The sequence below is a fragment of the Fomitopsis serialis genome, assembly GCF_022376445.1.
Source record: "Fomitopsis serialis strain Sig1Antser10 chromosome Unknown B0H18scaffold_64, whole genome shotgun sequence".
Taxonomy (NCBI): Eukaryota; Fungi; Basidiomycota; class Agaricomycetes; order Polyporales; family Fomitopsidaceae; genus Fomitopsis; species Fomitopsis serialis.
This window is the reverse complement of record NW_025955024.1, coordinates 188,509-211,437: the sequence shown is the minus strand read 5'-3', so window position 1 is coordinate 211,437 and position 22,929 is coordinate 188,509. Positions and strand designations below refer to the sequence as shown.

At 55.3% G+C, this 22,929-nt stretch overlaps 9 protein-coding genes across 9 annotated transcripts; 6 read left to right on the top strand and 3 right to left on the bottom strand.

Annotated features, from left to right (window-relative positions):
• Positions 1–76: 76 nt before the first annotated feature.
• Positions 77–2,657, top strand: B0H18DRAFT_936406 (Saccharopine dehydrogenase-domain-containing protein). Its single transcript, XM_048041800.1, has 9 exons — positions 77–158; positions 210–460; positions 526–775; positions 881–955; positions 1,017–1,282; positions 1,348–1,682; positions 1,738–1,793; positions 1,855–1,985; positions 2,039–2,657. The coding sequence occupies exons 2-9, from the start codon at positions 424–426 to the stop codon at positions 2,248–2,250; spliced, it is 1,362 nt and encodes a 453-aa protein (XP_047890543.1). The 5' UTR covers positions 77–158; positions 210–423; the 3' UTR covers positions 2,251–2,657.
• A 1,739-nt stretch (positions 2,658–4,396) lies between these two features.
• Positions 4,397–5,985, top strand: B0H18DRAFT_580020 (uncharacterized protein). The gene is made up of 4 exons (XM_048038663.1): positions 4,397–4,676; positions 4,736–4,808; positions 5,051–5,620; positions 5,670–5,985. The coding sequence occupies exons 1-4, from the start codon at positions 4,537–4,539 to the stop codon at positions 5,880–5,882; spliced, it is 996 nt and encodes a 331-aa protein (XP_047890542.1). The 5' UTR covers positions 4,397–4,536; the 3' UTR covers positions 5,883–5,985.
• A 1,277-nt stretch (positions 5,986–7,262) lies between these two features.
• B0H18DRAFT_880617 (glycoside hydrolase superfamily) lies at positions 7,263–9,533 on the top strand (the record flags this gene model as incomplete). The annotated part of the gene is made up of 14 exons (XM_048040785.1): positions 7,263–7,334; positions 7,395–7,548; positions 7,605–7,639; positions 7,696–7,744; positions 7,809–7,883; positions 7,940–8,082; positions 8,137–8,203; positions 8,258–8,331; positions 8,388–8,561; positions 8,623–8,781; positions 8,840–8,856; positions 8,912–9,081; positions 9,138–9,321; positions 9,419–9,533. 14 exons carry the CDS (start codon positions 7,263–7,265, stop codon positions 9,531–9,533), a joined length of 1,488 nt encoding a protein of 495 aa, XP_047890541.1.
• A 780-nt stretch (positions 9,534–10,313) lies between these two features.
• Positions 10,314–11,782, top strand: B0H18DRAFT_1023024 (uncharacterized protein). Its single transcript, XM_048029615.1, has 3 exons — positions 10,314–10,463; positions 10,511–11,038; positions 11,113–11,782. The coding sequence occupies exons 1-3, from the start codon at positions 10,416–10,418 to the stop codon at positions 11,398–11,400; spliced, it is 864 nt and encodes a 287-aa protein (XP_047890540.1). The 5' UTR covers positions 10,314–10,415; the 3' UTR covers positions 11,401–11,782.
• A 469-nt stretch (positions 11,783–12,251) lies between these two features.
• B0H18DRAFT_1121691 (uncharacterized protein) lies at positions 12,252–14,177 on the top strand (the record flags this gene model as incomplete). The annotated part of the gene is made up of 3 exons (XM_048034374.1): positions 12,252–13,523; positions 13,568–13,764; positions 13,820–14,177. 3 exons carry the CDS (start codon positions 12,252–12,254, stop codon positions 14,175–14,177), a joined length of 1,827 nt encoding a protein of 608 aa, XP_047890539.1.
• A 724-nt stretch (positions 14,178–14,901) lies between these two features.
• On the bottom strand, positions 14,902–15,701 carry B0H18DRAFT_1023016 (uncharacterized protein). The gene is made up of 4 exons (XM_048029614.1): positions 15,591–15,701; positions 15,240–15,392; positions 15,021–15,201; positions 14,902–14,957 (listed from the first exon to the last, which is right to left on the bottom strand). Exons 1-3 carry the CDS (start codon positions 15,604–15,606, stop codon positions 15,098–15,100), a joined length of 273 nt encoding a protein of 90 aa, XP_047890538.1. The 5' UTR covers positions 15,607–15,701; the 3' UTR covers positions 14,902–14,957; positions 15,021–15,097.
• Positions 15,702–15,761: 60 nt separating this feature from the next.
• Positions 15,762–16,727, bottom strand: B0H18DRAFT_1023014 (cytoplasmic protein). Its single transcript, XM_048029613.1, has 2 exons — positions 16,266–16,727; positions 15,762–16,197 (listed from the first exon to the last, which is right to left on the bottom strand). The coding sequence occupies exons 1-2, from the start codon at positions 16,441–16,443 to the stop codon at positions 15,791–15,793; spliced, it is 585 nt and encodes a 194-aa protein (XP_047890537.1). The 5' UTR covers positions 16,444–16,727; the 3' UTR covers positions 15,762–15,790.
• A 1,409-nt stretch (positions 16,728–18,136) lies between these two features.
• Positions 18,137–20,648, top strand: B0H18DRAFT_1023005 (uncharacterized protein). Its single transcript, XM_048029612.1, has 13 exons — positions 18,137–18,502; positions 18,550–18,595; positions 18,654–18,699; positions 18,759–18,858; positions 18,919–19,012; positions 19,064–19,080; positions 19,133–19,284; positions 19,340–19,405; positions 19,540–19,599; positions 19,653–19,747; positions 19,802–19,871; positions 19,919–20,309; positions 20,479–20,648. Exons 1-13 carry the CDS (start codon positions 18,448–18,450, stop codon positions 20,514–20,516), a joined length of 1,230 nt encoding a protein of 409 aa, XP_047890536.1. The 5' UTR covers positions 18,137–18,447; the 3' UTR covers positions 20,517–20,648.
• A 436-nt stretch (positions 20,649–21,084) lies between these two features.
• Positions 21,085–22,122, bottom strand: B0H18DRAFT_579457 (uncharacterized protein). The gene is made up of 5 exons (XM_048038660.1): positions 21,969–22,122; positions 21,584–21,797; positions 21,462–21,529; positions 21,277–21,405; positions 21,085–21,220 (listed from the first exon to the last, which is right to left on the bottom strand). Exons 1-4 carry the CDS (start codon positions 21,971–21,973, stop codon positions 21,327–21,329), a joined length of 366 nt encoding a protein of 121 aa, XP_047890535.1. The 5' UTR covers positions 21,974–22,122; the 3' UTR covers positions 21,085–21,220; positions 21,277–21,326.
• Between the last annotated feature and the right edge of the window lie 807 nt (positions 22,123–22,929).

Sequence of the window (22,929 nt, the reverse complement as noted above, 5' to 3'; positions counted from 1 at the left end):
CCACTGCTGGATAGATCGCAGAGAAATCTGAAACAGTGTAAGTTACAAACTTAGCTCACACAAAAACCTGAACACAAACCGACTGGTTATGTAGAGCATTCTTCGGGAAGTCCCGTCGTGGACTGTAAGTGTAACACTGTGCAACACATCCATTGCAGGTTGGCAACGAATTTGTCCGGTGATTGACCATATTGACGTGCGACAATCAGGTCCTGATATAACTACATATATGCGTTTATATATGGTGGTTTATACGCATGCGCAACTTGAATCAATCCCGACTGCCAGTCCGTTTTGTACAGCACTTCCACCACATAGTCTCCGACCCACCCATCTCCTCCCCTTGCTGCTGCTTCTCGCCGACTGAAAACCTGGCAGCCAGAATCAATATAGACAGGACAGTTCATAGACAATAATATAGTCATGCCGACAACCGACATCATTGTCTTCGGTGCTACCGGTACGCCTGCAGCATATTATCGTCACTGCTCACACGCTAATACTATGTATGTACTGGTACGACAGGTTTCACCGGCCGCTTGATCACCGACTACCTAGCCCACCACCCCCAACGCGCGTCTTTCACTTTCGGTGTTGCGGGACGTTCTCGAGCCAAGCTTGAGGCGCTGAAGAAGGATTTGGATCTGGACGACAGTATAAACCTCGTCCGACTGGATGTGACGAGCGAGGAGCAAGTGGAGGAGGCGGTCAAGAGTGCGCAGGTGGTCATCAACACGGTTGGGCCGTTTCTTTACTGGGGTGAGACCGTCTTGAGGTGAGTACGATTGGTAGTGTGTATCCGTGCGTCCAAGGGCGGGTAATTCAGGAGGCGCCAGCGCGAGATCGGAGAGTTCGAATACTGACGCAAGGCCGTGCGCAGGGCGTGTGTGAAGCACCGAACACAATATGTGGACCTGTGTGGGGAGACAACATGGATACGCGACATGATCCTCAAGTGGGTGCCGCGGCACATGGCCTTGCAGCATCCCTAACCAATTCTATCGCCCCTCGTACAGATACGACTACGTCGCAAGCAAAGCTGGCGTACTTCTCGTTCCCTCCTGCGGGTTTGACTCAGTGCCCGCGGACATCGTCGTCTACCTCGCCAACAAAACCCTCAAGGCCGCCTTGGGCCCGCGCGCATCGCTCGGACCGTCGCTTGCAGTCTACCGCGCGAACGCCGGAGTCTCCGGCGGCACACTAGCTACCATGATGGCGATCGCAGAGAACGTGCCGATCGAGAAACTGCAAGAGGCGCAGGCCGACTATGCTCTCGGACCCGGTGCGTCTGCTTGCTCACCCGTGCCACAACGAACGCGCTGATACCGGGCTGGTGCCGGGGCGCAGCGGTCGGGAAGTCGGGCGCGAAGGGCAGGCTGTGGTACGAGGTGCCGTTCTCAGAGCCGAACCGCTTTGCGATGGACTTCTTCATGGCTCCGAGCAACCGCGCGATCGTGCAGCGCTCCTGGGCACTGAATGTCACCGCTGCCGCGGCGAAGGCGTCGAAGGTCTCGTCAGCCGAAGAAGAAGACGAACTCGCGCGGTCCCTATATGGTCAGGAGTTCACGTACGACGAGTGTCTGGAGCAGTGGCCCGCGCGGGGTGTGCTGGGCTGGCTGAGCGTCACAGGCGCGAGCTTAGCGTTCGCAATGCTAATGGCGCTGTTCGTGTTGGCTCCTCCGGTAGGGTGCCAGTTGCTTAGGTTAGACATAGCAGCCGCCTTACATTCCTCTGCAGGTAAGATGGCTCTTGAAGGAATTGGGGACCCCGCCGGGGCAGGGCCCATCAGAGGAGTGCGTCGTTCATTGCACATGTGCGTTGATTGTCATTGCTGAAGCGGCCCGTCCGCTGCAGGAAGATGAAGATGGGCTTCTTCGAGATCACAAACCAATCCAGGTCGGTGCATGCACCGGGAATCCCAGAGGTGGACGTCAGGACCGTCATGCACGGGCGGGGCGGCGACCCTGGCTACCTCCTCACCGCTCGTAAGTCGCACATGTTTGTCAGGCCGTGGGCCTGCATGCTGACCGGTACGCAGGGATGATCTCGGAGTGTGCGCTCGCGATCGCGCTGGAGAAGGACAAGCTGCCGCGGATGGCGCAGGAGGGCGGGATCCTCACGCCTGCGACGGCGTTCGGCGATGTGCTGATTAGGAGACTAGAGGCGAGCGGGTCGTTCTCGTTTGAGAGCCACGTGGTTACGCCTGAGGAAGTTTGCACGCTTGGGGAGGACGAGAGGAAGCAACGTTGAGGTTGGTGGCGTACTTTGTTACTCTACCTTGAGTCGAGACCCCAAACACGACCTCACCGTGGAGGAGGGTGTATGGAGAGTGCGGGCAACATCGTTGCCCTCTAGTAATTGCGGTTATTCCTCATTCATTCACGCTGTGTGGATGACCATCCTTATCATTGACCTGGCGACGGCGCTGTATTCACTCAATCGCTGCTGCGTCTTAGCTAAGTACTTACTCGCGACAGGAAAGCACACGTGATCGCGTTCAGCAAGAGCACCGAGGAGTAAAAAAGGCAGCTGTCCAAACTGGTATCGAATCCCCTCCTCCTCCTCCTCCTCGGGCTCTAATAGCTATTTCGTGTGTCATGCACAAACCAAAGAAACTTAGGCTTGGAAGCTTGAATACTTAATGATTTTCAGCGAGAACGAGGTTGCACGAGTCGCCGATTATAAGCGTGAGAACTAACACGTGAGCATGCGCCGTAGCAGAGCCGCGGTAGGGCTAAGCGCTAGTCTCCTTTGCCGCGGCCGTCTCCATGGCCTGCTTTCGCCAGGCTTTCGCTCTTGCTCGTCGTCTGCGTCGGTGGACGTGTGTTCAGAATCGCATGCGCTGCTCGGCTACCTACCAACTCGTGGCTGGAATGCTCTTGTCACTTTGATGGCTCCGTATGGGCTCGTTCTGCGAACCGGAGGCGCGAGTCTGTGATGCCAACTTGATCTCGACCTGTCCGCCGAACCCGAGTTGCGGGAAGACCCAGGGCTACTATTACAGAGTCTCAGCCTCGGCTGTTGGTATCTCCCAATTTGCCATATGCGCCTGAAGTCATCACCGCTTCAACGCGTCGCTGGCTGCCCTAGATACCGGTCGCGATCCGTGTGGTCGACCAGCCCCTGGTACGTAGGTACACAAGTGCAGGCACGGCGGTACCATCATGTCTAGGCGGTGCCGCGCGTTGCATGTGTTCGGCCACAACGACCCCCCATTTGTGAATGAAGACGCCGCGGCTCTGGTACGGTCTGGTTTCTGCCTCCGGAACATTAAATCCAAGTCACTTAGCACGCATATAGTCGACTTGTCTGTCGCCACACACGATGCCCTGTGCCACGCGACCAGCAGAATCTTTCTGATTGGTGTGATTGGTGAAGACACGCTGAATCAATGAGATGTCTACTCACGCAGTGCTTGTCCGATGGACTTCTCAGTCGGCGACCATCCCTCCCGGCATGACCCACATCTTCCGCCCACATCCCCTCCGTCTGATGTGACGGACTCGGATGACATGGTAACTCTTGGTGATTTGGCCGTTCGAACATGTGGTCGCCCTACAACTCTCAGTGCATCCCCGTCATGCCGCGATCGGCCGTTGGTGTAACACGGTGTAGCAGGATGCCAGTCGAAAACGATATGTTCCTTCTCATTGCCTACTCCGTTCCGTTTTCTCACTGCAACACTGGCCGGCGCAGCATCTTCGCAGACGCCTTTGGAGCATCCTTCCGTAACCTCGCCATCATTGGGCGATATGTCAAGCAAACTTCTGCCCAGCTGATACGGGGAGCTGGGCGCACATCGCGATCGGGCGTTGTATGGACGACATTTCACAAACGCTCCGCGCGGCACATCCTTAGCGTTGCGCAGACGACCCTAGCATGCAACGGCGATATTAGGACGGATGGATGTTCGCTACCCCACATCGCTGACCATGTGGATGCAAGGCGGTCATCGTATGGACATCTACGGAAGAAGTTTTGTGTCCGTGTGGTGAGTTCGGCTGGTTAATCACCTGGAAATCGTTGATTCACGTTCGTTGTCTTGTCTTGTCTTTCGACGTCCTGACAAGACTGCCTCGCGAAATCGCTTTGACTATGTGTAAGTACTGTTTGCCATTTCTCATTGTTCGCTGGAGCTGACTTGGGCTGTTTAAATCTAATCTAATCAGAGATTGAAATTTGCCTTTTGCATAGAACCAGGAACCATTGTTACCATGACTACCGCCACACACAAACAAGGTCCTTTGGTTCCTAGCATAGGCGCCCAATGAGCGCCCGGCCGTCGGTGGCGCAAGCATGTGTTGTTGGTTTATCTTTTGTTCTCATTTGCACCACCATATAAAACAAAGCATGGCCCGTGCTTGTCGCCTCCATTCCGCCCTTACCAGCGTTCACCTCCCTCACGATCCTACGCCGGACGTACCTTCCCTCGCCAGGCGCAGCACCGTCTCTCCCATTCTTTAAGTGTCGTCCAAGTGACCGACTTCCACTCTCTTTAACTGCACGGTCATTGAACTGACTGACCAACTCTTCACGATGTTCTCGCTTCCAATCCTCGTTTCAGCTGCTGCAGTCCTCCTCTCAGTCACGTCTATGCCTTTAAGACGAGATGTCGACTCTACCCTCGTCCCCGATTTCGGAGTGACAGCTGGAAGCCCAGATCCGGCTGGCTCAGCGTAAGTGGCTTTCTTTTGACGGAGATGGTCGTGACTGACCATCATAACGATACTTTCAGGAGCTGCGTCAACCCGGCCACTGGCGTGCTTATTCCGTGCCAGTGCCCTCCTCCCCGCGACAGCTTTATCGCCGTAAGTCGGGTTTCCTTTGTCCGGTGATAGTGCGATTTGGCGCCTTGTTCGTCGAATGCGGCTTTTGTCGGCGACCACTAGACGACGGTCCTGCGCTTGCCGTGGCCCTTTTGTCGTGAGGTTATGTTCGCGATGCTTGCATAGGTGTTGCATCCCCAAGCAAAGGATCGATCGGGCTAGTCGCCGTTTCGTGGGACTCATTGCCTTCGTTGTCCTCGTGGCTAACGAGCGCCCTTCCACAGGAACTTAACCAGAACGTCGCCGCTGGGAAAGTGCTCAACAACCCGAGCGTCGCCGTCACGTTCCCCGAGGATGGTTCCATCGCATCGCAACTTGCCCGCCTGCAGGCGTGTACTGTGACTCTGCAGAACTTGAACGGTACTGGGAAGGGCTGCCCTCAAGCCGCGACCAACTGGGCCGCCTTGCAGAAGGAGATCGAGTCTGGTGGCTCGACCTCTGCGGCTGGTGGGTCCGCTACTGCCGCATCTACGTCCGCTGCAGCTGCGCCGTCTTCCGTCGCAAACGGTACTTCTGCCGCTACGAGCATGGTAGCTATCGCGAGCAGCTCCGTCGCCACAGCAACTGCGACCTCTGCTGCTGCCATCGCCACTACCTCCTCTAACGGTACCATCGACCCGACTCTGGTGCCGGACTATGGTATCACTGCCAACTCAAACCCTACTGGCACTGGGTACGTTTCACTCGTTCTAACGGCGGGCTGTTCTCACTCTTCGCGTTCCAGTGACTGTGACGGCGTTAACGGCGTCAAGATCCCGTGTTTCTGCCCTCCCGATCGTGATGAGTTCATTGGCGTAAGTCATCTCATGCCCTACGCACGCTCACTCTAACCCTTCTATGTAGAACCTGAGCGCGAATGTCGCCGCAGGCAAGGTGATCAACAACCCCACTGTCGCGCTCTCGTTCCCGCTCGACAACTCGACACAGTCCGCACTCACGCGGCTCAACGCGTGTCTTGTGACACTACAGAACCAGCGTGGAACTGGTGTCGGCTGCCCTGCGGCCGCTACGACCTGGGTCGCGCTCCAGAAGTCCCTCCAGTCGCAGATCCAATAAGTCTCTGCCTCGCACCTGACTACGACTTTCCCTGTCCAGCCCCGCGGAGGGGCTCCCTGCCATAGCAGGGCACATACACGCCACGCATTATCCTTATTGGTCGCTTTCAGTTCGCTTTAGCTCGGGTTTCGTCGTCTTCAATTCTCTGTATGGGTATAAGGCTGCGCGCGTGCGCGCCAAGGTTGTACTCCTCCCGTCCTGGTCGATCAGAGGGTCTGGTATAGGGCCGGCTGCGTAACTCTAGTAGACTTACGCATTATAATGACACGGTGCTTGGCCACCAGTTGCATTCCTGTCCCAGATGCGACATGCCATAGGCTGACGGTTGCAGGAAGGTGTGTCTCGCAATAGGTGAGTCACAAGGGTACTAGGAGCGATGCACAGCACACCTGTGGCGGTTCATACGGTGTCGACTCCAAGACGTCGCATGCTTGCAACTCTGGTGGACGGCCAACGCTCAAGGCTTTTGCAGGCCGCAGCTGCATTCACGCGTCCTACTGATTCTAACACATCCTAGTGCGTCTACGCAGGTATCCGTATGAATCATTAGCAATTCTTGCAGCGTAATCAGCTTCGGTTCACCAACAATTGTGAGTGTATCTTGCAGTTACTGCGATTGTGTTTGACAGTCGGCGTTGAGACAGCTGTGCCGTGTCCCAGTTCCACTGAGAATTCAGACACTGTTTGCAGGTTGAATATCCTCATAGATTCACAAGCTGGTGCGCAGAGACTGCCATTGGGTATGTAGCTGAAGCAAATGAGGCTATGTACGGAGTATGACAAACTTCTGTTCATCCGGTCAAGGCCAAGTATCCTGCGAACATGACATGACGTATCGGCTGAAGGTCAATAGACCGCCGACAAAATCACGTACCAGTGCGGGTTGCAAGCAGTCTGTATGTCGTACTACTGATTCAGCTCGTGAGAATTCTCGAGGTAAGTGGGCTTTCAATTCGTTATCTTGGCCTGTCGCTCCCCATCAACCTACCTGTTTCAGATACAGGAAGTACCAGAATCCGTTGGGCGGCGTCTCGGCGTACCGGCATGTTCGATCACGATGAAGCGATGCTCGACAGTCCTCGACTCCCGGATCACCGGGGCGTCGGGTTCAGCCAGGTCCCGATCACACCGCCGAGCGTACAGTGACAGATCTATCTGCACCCGAGTGAGGCTGTATGCTTATAAGGACTTCGTGTGGGTAGGCTTGCATCATCTCTTTCTGCGCGCGGCTCCGTTCTGCCTTCATTCCTTGTGTTCTCTTTCTGAGGGGCTGTGTCCTTCCTTTAACTTTCTCTTGACGCGGCTGGTCATTATCGTTCGGTTTTTTTACTCTCACTTCCAGAGGCCGTTATATCCCTTCGATTTATACATCTCTTCATTATGATGTTCCGCTCTTTAATTGTCGGTCTTGCGCTCGTTCTCCCCATTGCTTCTCAGCAGATCCAGGATATTGTAAGCTCCATTTGGCGGCGGGCAGGTGCACGCAGAGCTGACCGTTTATTGTGCAAAAAGTGGACGACGACTTCGGATAAGAATAGCCTCTTCAAGTACCAGAACCTTGGCTCTGACGCGATTCAATTCACAAACGATGCCTCTGCGTCGGCGAATATCAAAGTCGAGCCCAATACGACCTACCAGGAAATGATCGGCTTTGGCGCTGCTCTGAGTAGGCCGCATCTCCCTTTACAGGGCGACGGAAGCTGACATTGCCCCGTCTTGAAGCTGACTCGACCGCTCAGCTCTTGAGCCAACTGAAGGTACGGTCGTCCTGCAACTCAAGTTTGCGAGACCTTGACAGCATTAATTCTGCTAGTCGTCGGACTCTGGAAAGTACTGGGCCCTCCTGAACTATATATTCAACTGTGAGTGCATACAGTGTCTGCTTGACAAGCGATGTGAGCGATGTCACTGACCGTGATCGTTCAGCGACCGATGGTGCCCAGTCCGCGGGAATGACGTACCTTCGTATTCCCATTGGCTCCTCTGATTTCTCCCAGACATGTACGTCGGCAGCTCTGGGGTATTGTTCTTGTACTGAGCTGACGCATGTCCCGCAGCGTACACGTACGACGATGTTGATGGCGACTCTCAGCTGGACCACTTCGACATCGACAATGCCCCGGCCTACCTTTTCGACACGCTCAAGGACATCCAGTCCATCAACAGCGTTCTCAAAGTGCACCTTTGCCCTTGGTCTGCGGTGAGCTACACAAATATCGGCGTCTCTTTGATTTTACTGACTCGCATATCACAGCCGGCTTGGATGAAGGAAAGCAAGACGATCACGGGTGGCAAGTTCGCGTCCTCGTACACGAAAGTTTGTTCGTAAACCGGCATTTGCGTTGTTCTATGTGTACGCTGACGTGGGTTTGCAGATGCCCAATACTTGTTGAAGTCCCTCCAGGCTTTCCAGAAGATGGGTGTCACCGCTCATGCGATCAGCCTTCAGGTGTGTACAGTCGATTGACATTTACTTACACTGTTTGGCAACTTTGCTCCTTGCAGAACGAGCCGCAGAACAGCAACCCGACGTATGCGTCTGCCTTGGTCGATCCCAGCTTGGAGGCGAAGATCGGCAGTGAGCTGCGTCCGCTCATGGACAGTGCTGGCTTCAAGGACACCGTCATCGTCGCGTACGAGCACAACTGGGATGATGCTGGCGCCTACCCTGTCACAGTGGTGCGTGGTGCCCCCTTCTTCGCGTGGAGCATATTCGTTGACAGTGAAATACGGTGCGCAGATGGACCAGGCGGCTGACTCGTTCGCAGGTGCCGCGTTCCACTGCTACGGGGGCGACGTCGGCAACCAGGAACAGTTTCACGACAAGTACCCGCAGAAGGACATCTACTTTACAGAGTGTACTGGCTCGTTCAACGGGGACTTTTGGAGCGACCTCCAGGTAAATCGTCTGCACTTCATAGGATGCAATAATCCTGACTTGAGGCTTTTCCCCGCAGTGGTACATGAACAACATGTGAGTAAAATGCGGGGTATATGCCTGATCATACCGGAGAACTGACATCTTTCAGCTTCATCGGATCCGTCAACCACCACGCCAAGAACGCTGCCATGTGGAACCTCGTTCTTGACGACAAGGGCGAGCCTCTGCTCAACACCACTACCAGCTGCCGCGGCTCGGACCCCTGTCGTGGTGTCGTGACGCTCAAAAGCGACGGTTCTTACGTGCCCAACCAGGAGTGTGCGTGTCACTTTCTCCTTGGACGCATGCAACGATACTCACCTGCAGCGTCGCAGTCTACGCCATCGCCCAAGCGTCGAAAGCTGTCATCCCCAAGGACCAGAACGGGCCCTTCGGCCAGCGCATCAGCTCTTCCGTCAGCGGCAGCGACGACCTGGTGGTCACGGCCTATGTCACCAAGCGGGCTGCCGACGCCCCGTCAACCGCCTGGCCCCGTTATAGTCTGGTCGTGCTCAACCAGTGAGTGCAATGATATGCGCATCATCCTTGCAGGGTCTGACAGTGATTCTCTAGGGGTGGCGACAAGTCTACCACGATCGAGTTCTTAGGCAAAAAGGCGAGTCTCCGGAGCGACGGGATGGATGATTCATGAGACTGACCGAGTTCCACAGGCCGAGTACAAGTTCCCCACCGGAGTCACCACCCTCTGGTGGTATGCCCAGTCCGACTGAGCGTTGGGTACCCCTTGAACTGGCATAATGACCGACACGACGGAACACATACGTTTACTTTATTTTTGTTATTTAACTTTCCTACTGGCAAAGCATCGCCGACGACGCTCATTGACTATCTTTTCTATGCTTGTATACGACCAGAGATTTCGCCCACCTGAGAAAATGAAATCAAAGCGGTAGGTAGGCCTGAGAATCAAATGTGTGGATCTGCTCCCGTGGGTGTGATACGTACCAGCAGCTGACATACCTGTGGCTGTTCTGCAGCCAATAGGTTATGCACAAGTTCTTCACCTTCGCCGATACACTACCGTCAACTCTTGTTCTGTAGACTGTAGTACGCACACCTTCGTTCCTTCATTCAGTCCCTGTGCGGCTAACGAGAGACGAACCATTGCACCTGCAAATTAATGTTCTGCATAGTCTCGTAAATCTCATACCAAGGCACTCCATGTGGAGGGTTTGTCGAATCGATGCATTATTAGCTAGCAAAGCACATTAGTTGGCTGGCAGGAGATGGAATGTACGACTCTCACCGTGGCTTCAACAGCTTCAAATCCAGGCTTGTTCGTGGTATAACTCGACAACCACAGAAATGCAGCGGGGTTCGTATAACCTACATGGGGCTTCATGAATCACATACGGATAATGACCAACACTGAGTATTTAATGCTTTGCTTTCTGGCTGATGGACGGTGGCTGGCAGGAACTTGAAGAGCCAAGACGCGTGGATCACGTGCATCGTCACGGCGACATGGGCTCAGACTTGGCGGCCCCTTCGCACTTCCTCCTCCTCGTACTGCGCGTCCCGACCAGTCCTCGACCTCCAACCCCCTCGTCGCCGTTGTTGGCATCCACTCGTTTATCTTTACGGTTTCTGCGATGAAGTCTGTTGCAGTTTTCCCCATTCTGGCCGTTTCGGCGCTCGCGGTAAGCCTTTGCAGCGGAGAAAACGAATCTCGCTGATTTCGTTCCAGTCCTCTGCGCTCATTCCGACAGGCATATCGTCGTCGTGCAGCAGTTTCTTCGAGTCGTTTGACCAGGACACCTCGCTTGCAAGCTGCGTTTCACCGCTCATTCAGGCGACCTCCCAGTTCGGCGCGGGCGCGAACAGCACCGCCAACCCGACGTCGTCCGCCGTCAGCAGTGCTCTCTCGAGTCTATGCTCAGCCACAACCTGCTCTTCTCAGACGATCCGCGAGAAGCTCAGTAACATGTACTCCTCATGCGCGGCCGAGCTCACGGCAGCGAACAAGGACGTTCTCCGCACGTACGACGTCCTCTACTCCATCGTGCCCCTCCAGCAGGCGATGTGCAGCAAGAACAGCAACGGCGACTACTGTGTCCTTGCTGCCTCCAGCGGCAACTCGTCTTCATCCTCGGGTTCCAACGACGCCGCCTCGTCCGCCACGGGTGAGAAGTTCAGCTCCATCTCCGAATACCTCTACTCGGACGCCTCGCCCTCGGTCGCCCGCCGCGACAGCTCGCAGACGACCATCTCCATCGTCCCGAACACGACTACGTTCGCCCAAAACAAATCCTCTTCCTCTTCCTCTCTCCCAACCTCTCCTCCTCAGAGCTCTGCACGGACTGCGCGCGCAACGTCATGACCGCGTACATCGACTTTGAGGGCAGCGTGCCCTACGCGCCTGGCATCGCGGCGAGCACGCTCATGAGCGGCCAGACCGCGCTCTACAAGGGCATCATCAGCACCTGCGGGTCCAGCTTCATGGGTGGCGCCGCTCAGGCCGCCGGTGCGATCTCTAGCGGCGAGTTCAGCGGTGCACCTTCGACCATCGCCGTCAACACGAAGATGGTCAGCGCCGTCTTCGGCGTGGCGGTTATCGCCTTCTTCACTATGCTGTAGACGTGGGGGGCATGCAGGAAACGCGGGGAGCTATGATTCCGGGTCTGTTTTGATGCATCGTACTGTTTGGACTCTCCCATCGAACCAACTTACAAGCTAGTGATACCCGTGCCGGGTAGGCGCATCCTTAATTGCATTGGGCCTTTCGCATCATTTAGATGTTGTAAGAGTGCCTATCCATGATCTTGATGCGCAATGTGCGCCCTGGCTTAATCGTTACAATCTGCGAGACGACTGCCCTCGAATTCCCAAGTCGTGTTATTGACAACACGAGGGCAGCCATTTGCTCTAACCGGTACGAGGTTATGTTCGTGTCGTCCTCTGTATCGTAATCCTTGTATTTACTGAAGTTCCATTCAGGTCCTGACATATTCCCGGTCGGATTGTCAAAGGGGCTGTGTTTCTGCGGTCGTGTTCCTGCCATGCACATGTAGGTGACCATGGAAATCCTTCTTTGTTTTGGTGGCAGAGGGCGAATATATCCTGATGCGACTGTAACGCAATCCATCGGTCACTGAGTGTCGTATTCACTAACCACATCTCTCTCGGGCACGCGCAGCACAACAGAGAACAAGGCCTATTCTGGCGCTGGCGTCTATCATGCAGCCAGTTGCAACGGTATTGTACTCTCGCTTCGGCCGTGGTGATCGCACATCTCTCCTCGCGACCATTTATTGTTCTTTGCCAGCCCTGGTTGCTCGCTGTGGACCGCCGTGGACCCACAATGGGTGTATATCACCTCCGCGCGACGAGGGGCAAGCTGCGTCCGCGCTGTGCGCTTACCCGTGTCTCCTTCCTACTTCGTCGCCCTCGGCCTTTCTACTGCTAACCTAACCTTCTCGCACGCGAATATGCCGCGCCAGCATCTCAGCCCTACCTTTGTCCCACGCTCCCCCTATTCTCCTCCGCTCAAGATCTGGTCGTCTCCGGGCTGGGAGCGCGGGTTTGCACTCCTCCGCCATCCCGCCCGCGCGTCCCCAGCCTCGACGCGGACGACAGACTATCCGACGAGCGAGAGCACGCTATGCGCATCGCAGCGGCAACTCAGCGAGATACTCGAACTGGAGGCCTCGCTGAAGACGGTCAGCCCGCCCAAGATCCCCGCTCTCGCTTCCCCCATAGAGCTCAAGGCTGGTGCCCGTAGCAGCTGCGCCCACGTCTTTGACTACTCCCCCTTGTTGCATACCTATTTCGCCAGTCATTCCCCGCTATCCGCTACGATGCTCACTTCACGCTCTGCCTCACTTCATTTGTCTGATGTCCCCGACATGGCACCCACAGAGTCCCTGAACTCGATCAGGCGTCTATCCCAATCTCGCACTAGTCGCGATCACGAGGCTGCGAAATGCAACGTGCACATCGACGCGTCGACGGTTGACCGCGATACGGGTCGCGGGCACGGTGGACGACGTGGGTCAGCCAACGAACTCATCTTTCCGCCCAGTCAATACTCTGCCCGTCTTCGCAAGCTCGCACCGCCGCCGCTTCAGCTCTCCCCTGTCCAACACCCAGTCATCCAACGGCGGCGTTCGTTCGTGCGCGATAACGAGTTATTATCCGCGCCCCTCGTTGACATTCCTCTCGTGTCCGCTGTCCGCCCCACACCGCTTCGCGCTCCGAGCGGCGCCCTTCGCTCGGCGGTAACCGCGATCGACATCCCCGAAGACTTGAGCACGTCCTTCTCGAGCTTCGAGATCCTGCAATGGCGCAGACGCGTCTCTCGTGTCTTTGACTCTCCCATGGCGCTCTTCACGCCCGAGCCAAGAAGCGACTCGCCGGCTGTTGGGACTATCGACACGCCGCCTGCTGCGCTTGTGTTTCCCGCATCAGTGGCCCTAGCGGAATCGAGTCCTCATACCTCGTCGTCGGTAGAGTCGCACTACACGCGTTTCGACGAGCCGCCGGTGGACCCGATGTCTACTGCCACGTCGGTCGCACATACGCCTCCACCTCCGGGTCGCACCCGTCTCATCTCGCTGCCTCCGATACCCTACGCGTGCTCGTCAGGGGAGGGCGAGGCAGTCCTGTCTCCTCTCATCCCTGACCTTCGTACTGCACTCTCTGTCCCTGGTTTGATCATGCGAGCTGAGCGGTGTGCGGAGGCCGTCGGAGACGCTGCCATGGTCAGTGTTTCTGTCAATCATTCCTATCTGTGCTAACCATCGAGTTGTTCTCAGTGTTATGCTCGTGCAGCCTGCTCAAAGAGCCGGAGACGATCTTCGACCTCTGCAAGTCCCTCCAGCAGACCTTCCACGCAGTCCAGCAGGAGCTCGACGACACGCCCGACGTCAAAAGCACCGAGGAAACTACAGAGATGCAGGCGTGGTTTCAGAAGCACTGGCAGCACATCTCGTCTCTCGAGCGGTATGTTCTCTTATCCACCTCAAATATAGCACGCTGACTTAAATTTTTTTCCAAGGAACCTGAACATCTTCTACCTCTTCGCTGACGAGCTCCGTGCCCGCCCTCCACGGATCCACCGCCTCGCCGGGCACATCGACAAGCTGCACGCCTTCCGCGCCAAGTTCGCGGACGTTGCCCGGCGGCTCGCTGTCTCGCACCAGAAGCTGCACCTCGTCGGTCTGCGCACGCAATTCCTCAAGGAACACCGCGCCGCTCGGGTTCAGGCCGAGTCCGAGCGCAGGCGACGAGGCGATTTCCGCGCGATGTGGACGGAGGGTCGCGCCCGACGCGAGACGTTGAAGGACGAGATTCGGCACTCGAGGGCGCGGACGCAGCATGTTCGCCATGCGTGGATGGCCGATCATGGTTTGTGAAGAACAACTGACGAAGATACCACCATCACTATCGTCGCTTTCTTGCTTTTGTCAACGAGACTCAGACACCTATTCCTAGCACTCCGAAGAACGCAATCTACTAAGTACTGTCCCTCCGTATATAGGGTTGAATAATGCGACTGTATCTATAGGCTTTCCGTTCGGCGGTGGTTCGACCATCAGCCTCACGACTACCTCCTTCAGGAGTATGACTAACGACTAGTATAGTCATGTATATACTGTACCTCATGTATGTAGCCTCTCAGGATAGTCCGCGTATTGGTCTTACAGTTGTGCGTGAGGGCTGTACCAATCCGTCCGAAATACTGCCCATAGAATACGCACAGGCTTATTACGTACCAGTCACTATACATCACTAGAGCGCTAAAGATCCGGCTCGACATACTCAACCGGCCCAGAACTTCCCCGACCCGATCGCGCGCACGGACCACCCCTTCTACCTGCCCTGAACCCCGCCATATATAAACCTCTACCCGCCCATCTGGTTTCCTCAGAACATACTCAGCTAGGATCTATTTTATAGGTACTAACTCGAGTCTCGCACGTTTATTCGTGCCACATCCTTCATGTCCAGTAGATGACGACCGCGCTCACTCGTTATGCAGAGCACATGTTGGCCTCTGGCCGACGCGAGGACGTTTGGCTCGTCGCTCGTTCGCGCCCTCCGGGGCCGGATGGGGACTTGCCAGCGAGTGGAGCGTATGTCTGATGGATATTATCTTATACGAGATTTGTGGTGCATTTGTAGTGGGGGTCTTTCTGTGGGTTGCATATGTATTTGAATGCTTGTGGATCAATCAATGGTTTGGTTTTGGTTCACACCTCCGGTGTCTTCGACTTGTGAGCTAAAGATGATAGTGGTGGACAAGGATGGGTTGCTATGCAGTGGAATGTAGTGTCTAGTTGTAGATGTAGCCGACTTCCCTTGTTTGTTGGGTGTTGTACCGCATAATCAACGAAGGTTGAAATGTAGAACAACAGTTGCGGTGTATCAGTGCCAGCGCTGGCGAAGTGACGAAGATGAATGGAAGATGCAGTGACCGCAACTGTGGAAAGAGGTAGCAGCGTTCATCTGCACCAGTTGGTACGAGTGAGTTCGATATGCTGATGCCCTCGGTACATGTGATGGTCCAGTTAGCGAATGAATGATGATCTCAAGGGACACAACAAGACCGCCCAATGCCCATCCCGATGCTACGTACATTCAGCACCCTCCGTGTATCATCTGCAGGTTCCGTAGGTGTGCAAAGTGAGTGGCACCAGAAACATAGCTGCGAATCGACACAAACCCCTCACATGGAGTGCCGACTATGCAAGACGGTGCAAGTGCGATGCAAGTGCGATGTCTCGTAATTCGTGGAATATGTTGATACAGGTAGGTACAAGCAAAACCGGTGCAATGATACATGTTGCGTACCAAATTTGCATTGCGTCTCTTCGGACGAAACACGTCTGACTCTAAAATGGTGAAGCAGCTATGGTCGGGGTCGCGGCGACTTCACCGAGAGCATCTGACGAATCATTAGACATGGCACAGAAGACCGACTGACAAGACCGACTGACTTTGGGAGAAGCCTGTCGTAGGCACGATGCTATGTCGCACTCGGAGGGTCCGAGGGGGCCGCGTCTGCAGGCCGTTGTCCGATGGTCATTTTCGCGACCTGGCCCTCGGCATCCTGGATTTCCACCTCGATCTTCTCCGCGTCCTCCGCCACCTGCAGCTCCTCGCCCTTCGCGCTCTCGTCGAGGTTCATCACCTCCACGAACCACTTCGCGCCCTCCTCCCATCCGACGTTCTCCGCCTCCCCGAGGGGCGTGCGGCCTGCCTCGTTCTTGACATCGATGAGGTCCAGGCCCGGTCCGTTCGGAAACTTGACGAGTGCCTGAGCAACTGCAAGATGGGAGTTGAGGGCCGCCCAGTGCAACGCTGTCGACCGCGCGTCATTCTGTGCAGACAATAGTGCAGGCGAGACGTGGCGCAGGAGGTACTCTAGCGTTTCTGAATAATGCCTTGTTTCGTGAGCTTTGCCCGCAACAGTCGGGGCGCTGAGCAAGATAGTAACATACCTGTGTGGCCGTTTCCCGCCGCCATGTGCAAGACGGTATTTCCGCGCTCATCTCGTGCGTCGTTGAGCGGGTCGGGGCCGAAGCGATCGACGAACTGTTGGACGTCCTCGAGGTCGCCGTAGCGGCACGATAGCAGCAGGTCCTCAATGTCGTCGGCGGTAGGCGTCGCGAGAGACATTCGTGTGCTCGGCGGAGTGCAATATGTTACAAGTTTTGAAAGGGTGTCTGGCTTGGAGACCTGGTGAGGGTGGCTGTAGATGTTTGAGGGTCGATCGCAAAAGATCGCTCTCCCAATTGCGCCTGCCTGATTTAGGGCGCTATGTCATGCTGCTGACAAGAGAGACGGGCGCTTCAATATGTACCTCCCGGCGCGGCCAATCACGTTGCGCGATTCAATGGGACCCGCGATTCAATGGGACCCCGGATACTTAATTCATTCTCGTACTCAAACAACCAAGCAGGTATGTAATGAAAATCTCACCATCTCTGTGTGAAGCCAGACACCGTTCTCAAGCGATTATTGCGAACGAAGCGAGCATACATTGTGTGCAGTCCACAAACAACAACAAATTTATGCATTGCAACAATTATTTCCACACGCCTACACGAAAACTGCCCTGTCCTACATCCGCTTCTGCCCAAGCAATTCCGCGAAATTTCACGATACTGTAATTTGCGCCACGACACATTGTACTAGATACACTCACATCCTTGATTCTGCCCTGAGCATTTACGTTTTGCGATCAACAACACGAGCTTCAACCTAAGCGTTCGCGGCGCGTTCGGCCACGAACATCGCGTCACTTTCCTCCTTGACGGCTTCTTGACAAGTTCAGACTTAGTGTATAAAGTAGTTGGCGTGTCAAAATGGTGCGTTTGACAATTGACCTCAATCTAGATGCCCATAAGGCAGAACTTAGAAATTGTGCCCACTGCACTGGTCATACGGGCCACAACTGAACATCATCGCGTCGCGTCGTGTTTGCCTTTCAGTTTCCCTGGGTCAAAACACATTGCGATGGCTTTGTTACGAGTCACCTCGTGGCCTCCAAAAGCTAGGAGACTGAACAGCTTCCTGCCGGAGAATGTCGACTACTGGTGAGCCTTAGATGATATTAACTGTAGATATTCTTCTTGACAAACTGACAGAAAAGCCCAACTCCGCGCTTACGACACTACATACCGCGTTAACTGGTCGCCATCAGACTGTAGCGAGCCCCTTTTCACGAAAAAGAGTATGTTACATGTGTGTTATGTACCAATCAATATGCATAGCAGAAGTTCCAATCCCTAGGCCCGTAACCACTCTACCTAATCTGGCGAGGATCTTCCTACCTCTCGGCTAAAGGGAGTCGGACCCTCCTCTTCCTCCTCTTCCTCCTCCTTCTCCCGGTCCTCCTCCTCCTCTCCTTCGCACTCCACCTCTCGTTTTGTTCTTGAGCGCTTCCAACGGGAGGAACCAGGTAGGATGCCTTCGACTGGAGTCGCATCTACACAATACTTACCTAACTCACAAGGAACAGTCTCAGGAGTAAGTAGGCTTGGATCGGGCTTACATGTGAGTGTTACGGCGCTCCTGGGTCCATCGCATCTCACAATGTTACTTATCAGGGATGTACGGGGTCTCAGAGTTTCCAATGCGGGTGGCGACACAGCCCGTGGTTGATGCGACGGCTCGGGTGTGCTTTCCACACGTCGGGGCTGTCACTGACTGCGCGCACGGCTGGCCATCATCCGGCCGCTTGGGACAAGTAAATTATCATTGCCCATAGTTGCGTTCACAGCAAGCTTCTCGCAGGGCGGCGACGTGCGAATTCAGTACTGAATGCCATCGGACGGGATCTATCAAACTCTCTGTCGCGAACCAAAGTTTACATGGCAGAGGGAAAAACGCGGTACAGAGCCATATGGACCATGGCTCTCCAGCGTCAGCGGACTGAGCCCTCGTCTGTTTCATCACTTCGGCTTGTCGTGCCAATTGATGGCCCGCCATTTGATGGGACCGGTGTCTAATTTCAGGTTCCAGGGACGCAATCGCTCAACCATCGCTAGCCTCTTATTGAGGCTTCGGACCAACGCTCGCGCTCTTTCTCTCGCCGCGTAGTCTTCGTGCTTCTCCTCCTACTCCCGGCCTTCCCGTATTTGTGGATGCTATAATTCTTGCTTTACACCGTTCTAATCCATGTGCGTCTCTCCGCCGACCTACCTCACGTGGGCGATCCTCTCTACGCTGGTCAGTCTCCGCCTTCGTGCCTCGAGCGATCATCTGAAGTGCTTCTCGCAGACGGGGGCTTTCCTCTTTTCCATCTCTGGAAGTTCGATCGGTTCAAGTGCTGCGGTACGCCACCCTTGGGTGCGCACTGCCGCTAGCTGACACTTTGGATGCAGATGGAATAAGGGACCTTATTCGGGCGCGTTCAAGCGCGTCATGACAGTGAGTCCTCGCAACTCATCGTCCATGGCCGGTTGAATTTGACCGGATGCTCCGCGCAGTACACATACCTCATCACGATACCCTTGCTCATGGTGTATTCAATCGGAATGACAATCATCTCGTACAAGATGGGATACATCGACCTGCCAGGCTTCGGACGTGAGCAGCTATTAACAGTATGTGCATATGGAAGAGACAATCTAACACCACACTTCGCAGTGATGCCCCTCCCCGTCGATCTCTGGCCCGAGCAATACCACAGGTTTTTCTTCCCCTTGAACCTCGTCTTCTCGTTCGCTTGGGCATTTGAGATGTAAGTTGGCAGTCACCTCCCTCAGCGCGACCTGACTAACATCACGCCCAGCACCACGCATTTGGAAGGTGCGATCGGTGTACTCGCAGGCTCCAGATATGGCGCTGACGCCCAATCCAGAATTGTGTTTCTGGCTGTTCCTCGTTCACTCGGGCTCAGTCCAGCAAGATTGGTTCCGTAGCTTCTACTTCAAGGTCTGGTCCGTCGGCTCGATCATGGCCATTGTATATATGCCCGTCACCACGATCGTCACTCGCTCAGACCCTATCAAGGTGCGTTCGTGGATTTACGGTCGTCGACGCGCAAGGCTCACCGCTCGTCATGCAGACCATTGCCGCTACCTTCCTTGCCGGTAGCCTCAGTGATCTTATCCTTAATCTTAACAACATCACGGTCTGTGAGTCCCCAAACGCCATGCCTTCTGTCGGCTTGTCTCCAACAATCATGCAGATTTAAATTCCCTACCTTTTTGCGTGAATTGGTGAGATCACCGCTTGCTTCCATGAACAATGCTCATCGCTTCTCAGAAATCGGAGGGTGTCGACATTGGCACCATCGTGCGCCTGACGACGTTCCACGAATTGAATGTAAGACCGAGACATATCGCCAACCTCGGGATAGCAACTCACTCGCTGAGCAGTATATTCGCGTCCTTTTCCGGTTCCTCTTCACCGTCCCTCTCCTGATCCTCGGCGTGGACGGCATGACCGAGTCTATGAAGGTCAACACGAGCATGTACGTCTCGTCCCGCAATTGTACGAAGCGGACACATATCTCATCCCTGCCTAGGTTCGCGTCCGAGTTCCTCGCCTTCCTCGGAGGTATTGGATGTATGGTCTCGGCGGGCATGACTTTGGTGGTGCGTCCCACTCCTCGCCCTTAGCGCCTTCTCTCACCGTGTCCCAGGTCTTCTTCCCGCGGTCCGTCACGACCGAGGTCAAAGCCAAAGAGGCCACGCGCGAGAAATCCCTACACCACAACGCGTCCTTCCGGTCGAGCATGCGCTCCGAAAAAGACTCGTACTACACGCCGACGACGCCGCCGCCCGTCGTAAAGGGCCTGTCCTTGGAGCTCTTGCGCGAGCCGAACTTCATCAAGGCGTCGACGCTCGCGGACCCCGAGGCGCAGCTCAAGCCGGTGCCCTTCCAGGCGTTCGCGCCGAACCGCCGCCTCGACTCGGGCGCAACCGTCGAGGGCGGCGTGCGCATCATGGACCTCTCGGAGGGCAACATCGCCCGCCACAACTTCCAGAGCACGAACGTGCACCCATTCGTGCACAACTTCACGTCGCCCATCGGTGAGTCTCTCCGTCTCGCGCTGTGGTACGATGCGTCCGCTGCTGGCGGGCCCCGCACCCGCGTGCCAGTGTTTCCCATGCGTTCGCGTGCTCCGTGTGTCCATATGCTCACGATGCCTGTCATCCTCCTCTTTCTTTGACAGATTTGATGCACGGGGACAGTTATCAGGAATCGCAAGCTATGCGCGGAGATACGTTTCCTCATAACTGCACTCGGTATCGTGCGATAGGGAAGGTAGATGGGATGCATCCGGAGACCATGTACTACGCAATTCAGAATTGGATTCATCAGTACAGTATGCTTTCTCCCACCGCTCATTGCGTGCTCGCGCTCCCCTGAGACATCTACTGTATGGGAGAAGTGCGGTACGTCACAGCAACTGACCCGAAGAGTACTAACTCGTCAGCACTGTGCCTTGGCAAGCCCGACTCCAGGCGTTGGAGCAAGGCGGTACTCAGTCGGGTGCTTCAAAGTTCAGTTGAACTGAGGTCTGATCTAGTCATTTCGAAGGTTTGTAATTTGATCTACAGGAACATGTCACACTGATGTTGCTCGCTCGCGGTAAGAGCCGTGTGTTGGCCGCTTTGATATCGGGATACTGAACATATGTAACTTGACGGGTTGACGTCTACACATGCATGGTACGTACGGATACATTGCGTCTTCACGAGCTTTCGATCAGGTGGGGATGGAACTCAGGTGCAGTGTACGCTGAGATGTGAGATTGCTGAGTACGCCGAAACTGACCGCAGCGATTTTGATATACAGATGAGCTGAACACTCAGACAGGGTTTGAATTTGAACGTTGACCTTGACATCCGAGACCACCGAGCAGACATATCATATGAAATGTTGCCAAACAAATACCTGGGTACGTATTCGCCATATGCTGCGTGGAACCGATAGGTTTCTGTGTTAGTGAATTTCAACAGAGTAAGCGTGTCGATGCAGCGGGTTCCGACAAACGTGAGGTAGTGTACAGGGCAAACACGGGCACTGTAGATTGGGAATGTCGACTATCCAAGTTTGTCTGTGAAGTCTTGCATGAAGATTGTGCGCTCGGGCTTCTGTTTCTCCCGCTCGTCCTTGATCATGCTACGAAGAGGGACAGCCTGAGTCATCTGGGAACTGCGAAGAGCGAACGGACTCACCGAGCGTCCACCCTCAGATCCTCGCCTTCCACACCTAGCACCGGTTTTGGCGTCTTCGCCTCAATAACCTAGAATGCACACCATCAATGATCGCTCTGAGCGCAGACAATATCGCCACAAACGTAATGGTTGTCGCAGTTCGGGCAGTACTCGTCGCTCTCCTCGTAGTTCGACATGTCCTTGCGAAAGGCCTTCTTGCACTTCTTGCACATGAATATCATCTCTGTCGTCTTCCTCAGCCGATGGTCCTGCGTTTCCGCGTGGCATTCCGCGCAATCAAACCATAGCTTGCAGCACGGCGCTCGAATAGCGACTTGGGCGTTCAGGATATGCTTGCTGCACGACAAGACGGCTTTCAACGCTCAGCTCCTATCGCCGGGAGTCGCTGGAGGTCTGCTCCAGCTTTCTCGCATATCTACAGTCAAAGCTTGAACGACGTGCGAGACAGATCGGACCGAGTGGGAGAATAACTGGAGCAGACCTCCGCGCGCTGAACACGAGACTGACCACATATCGTTCTGGCTGACTTCGTACGCTTCAGCGTGCAATTTCCGCAACAAGTTCCGTTCAGGATAGGCTACGATGCGCGAGCTCGAAGATGACGGTCGAAAGCAAGTCCTGCGCTGCGTTCGCGGCGGTGGCTGAGCGCGTGTATGCCATCTGGACGCGCCTCGAGCAATCTGTCCCTCATCTCATCGCTGTCCGTCATGGCGCCGGGCACCGCTATTTCGACGACAAAGATGCTCTCTTATCGCCCCTCTTCTCTCTTCTCTAAATTCGCCGACCGAAGAGTTGACTGCGAGCTCACACGAGGCGCAATATTCATTGAGCGAAGTCGCCTTCATCAAACCCAGTATCCGGGCGCCATCCGTGCTCTCACACTCGCCGCCCCCGTATCGAGCTCAGGGCAGCGTCGGCGGCGCAGCAGCCTTTCTCATTTTCCCCCTTGCTCGTTTCTGCGGCCGTGTGTGGATGGCATGTGCATTGGCGGGGCCTGACGTGGAAGATGTTGCCGTGAACGCGCGGGAAAGCCAGGTGCGAGACCCGTCCGGGTCGAGCGATCTACGGTGGGAGGACCCGGTGAAGACAGAAGCCCTGCCATGCTGTTTGCGCACGCCGAGGGAGAGTCGCGGTTCTGACGCACCGCAAGGAGCCGACTTGACTGTGTTCAGGAGCAGTCCACGTCCATTCCGAATCCAAAGTGAGTGGTGAGCGTACTATTCGACCAAGCTAACCAGTTTAACCTAGACGCTCTATGCCAAAATGTGCACTTGATGGTAGGCTCGCCAGGCTCGGAACGCATCGACAACGAGGCTCAGGACGAGCGAAGACTCTGTCAAGCGCAGCATGCAGTGGATGAGGCACCGTCTCTGGACGTTGAAGTCGGGATGGCGATGTCGCAGCACGGCTGTGTACAGGACAGCGGTGGGCGCACATTCACCTCTCCGTCGGTGCTTGTAGTTCAAAA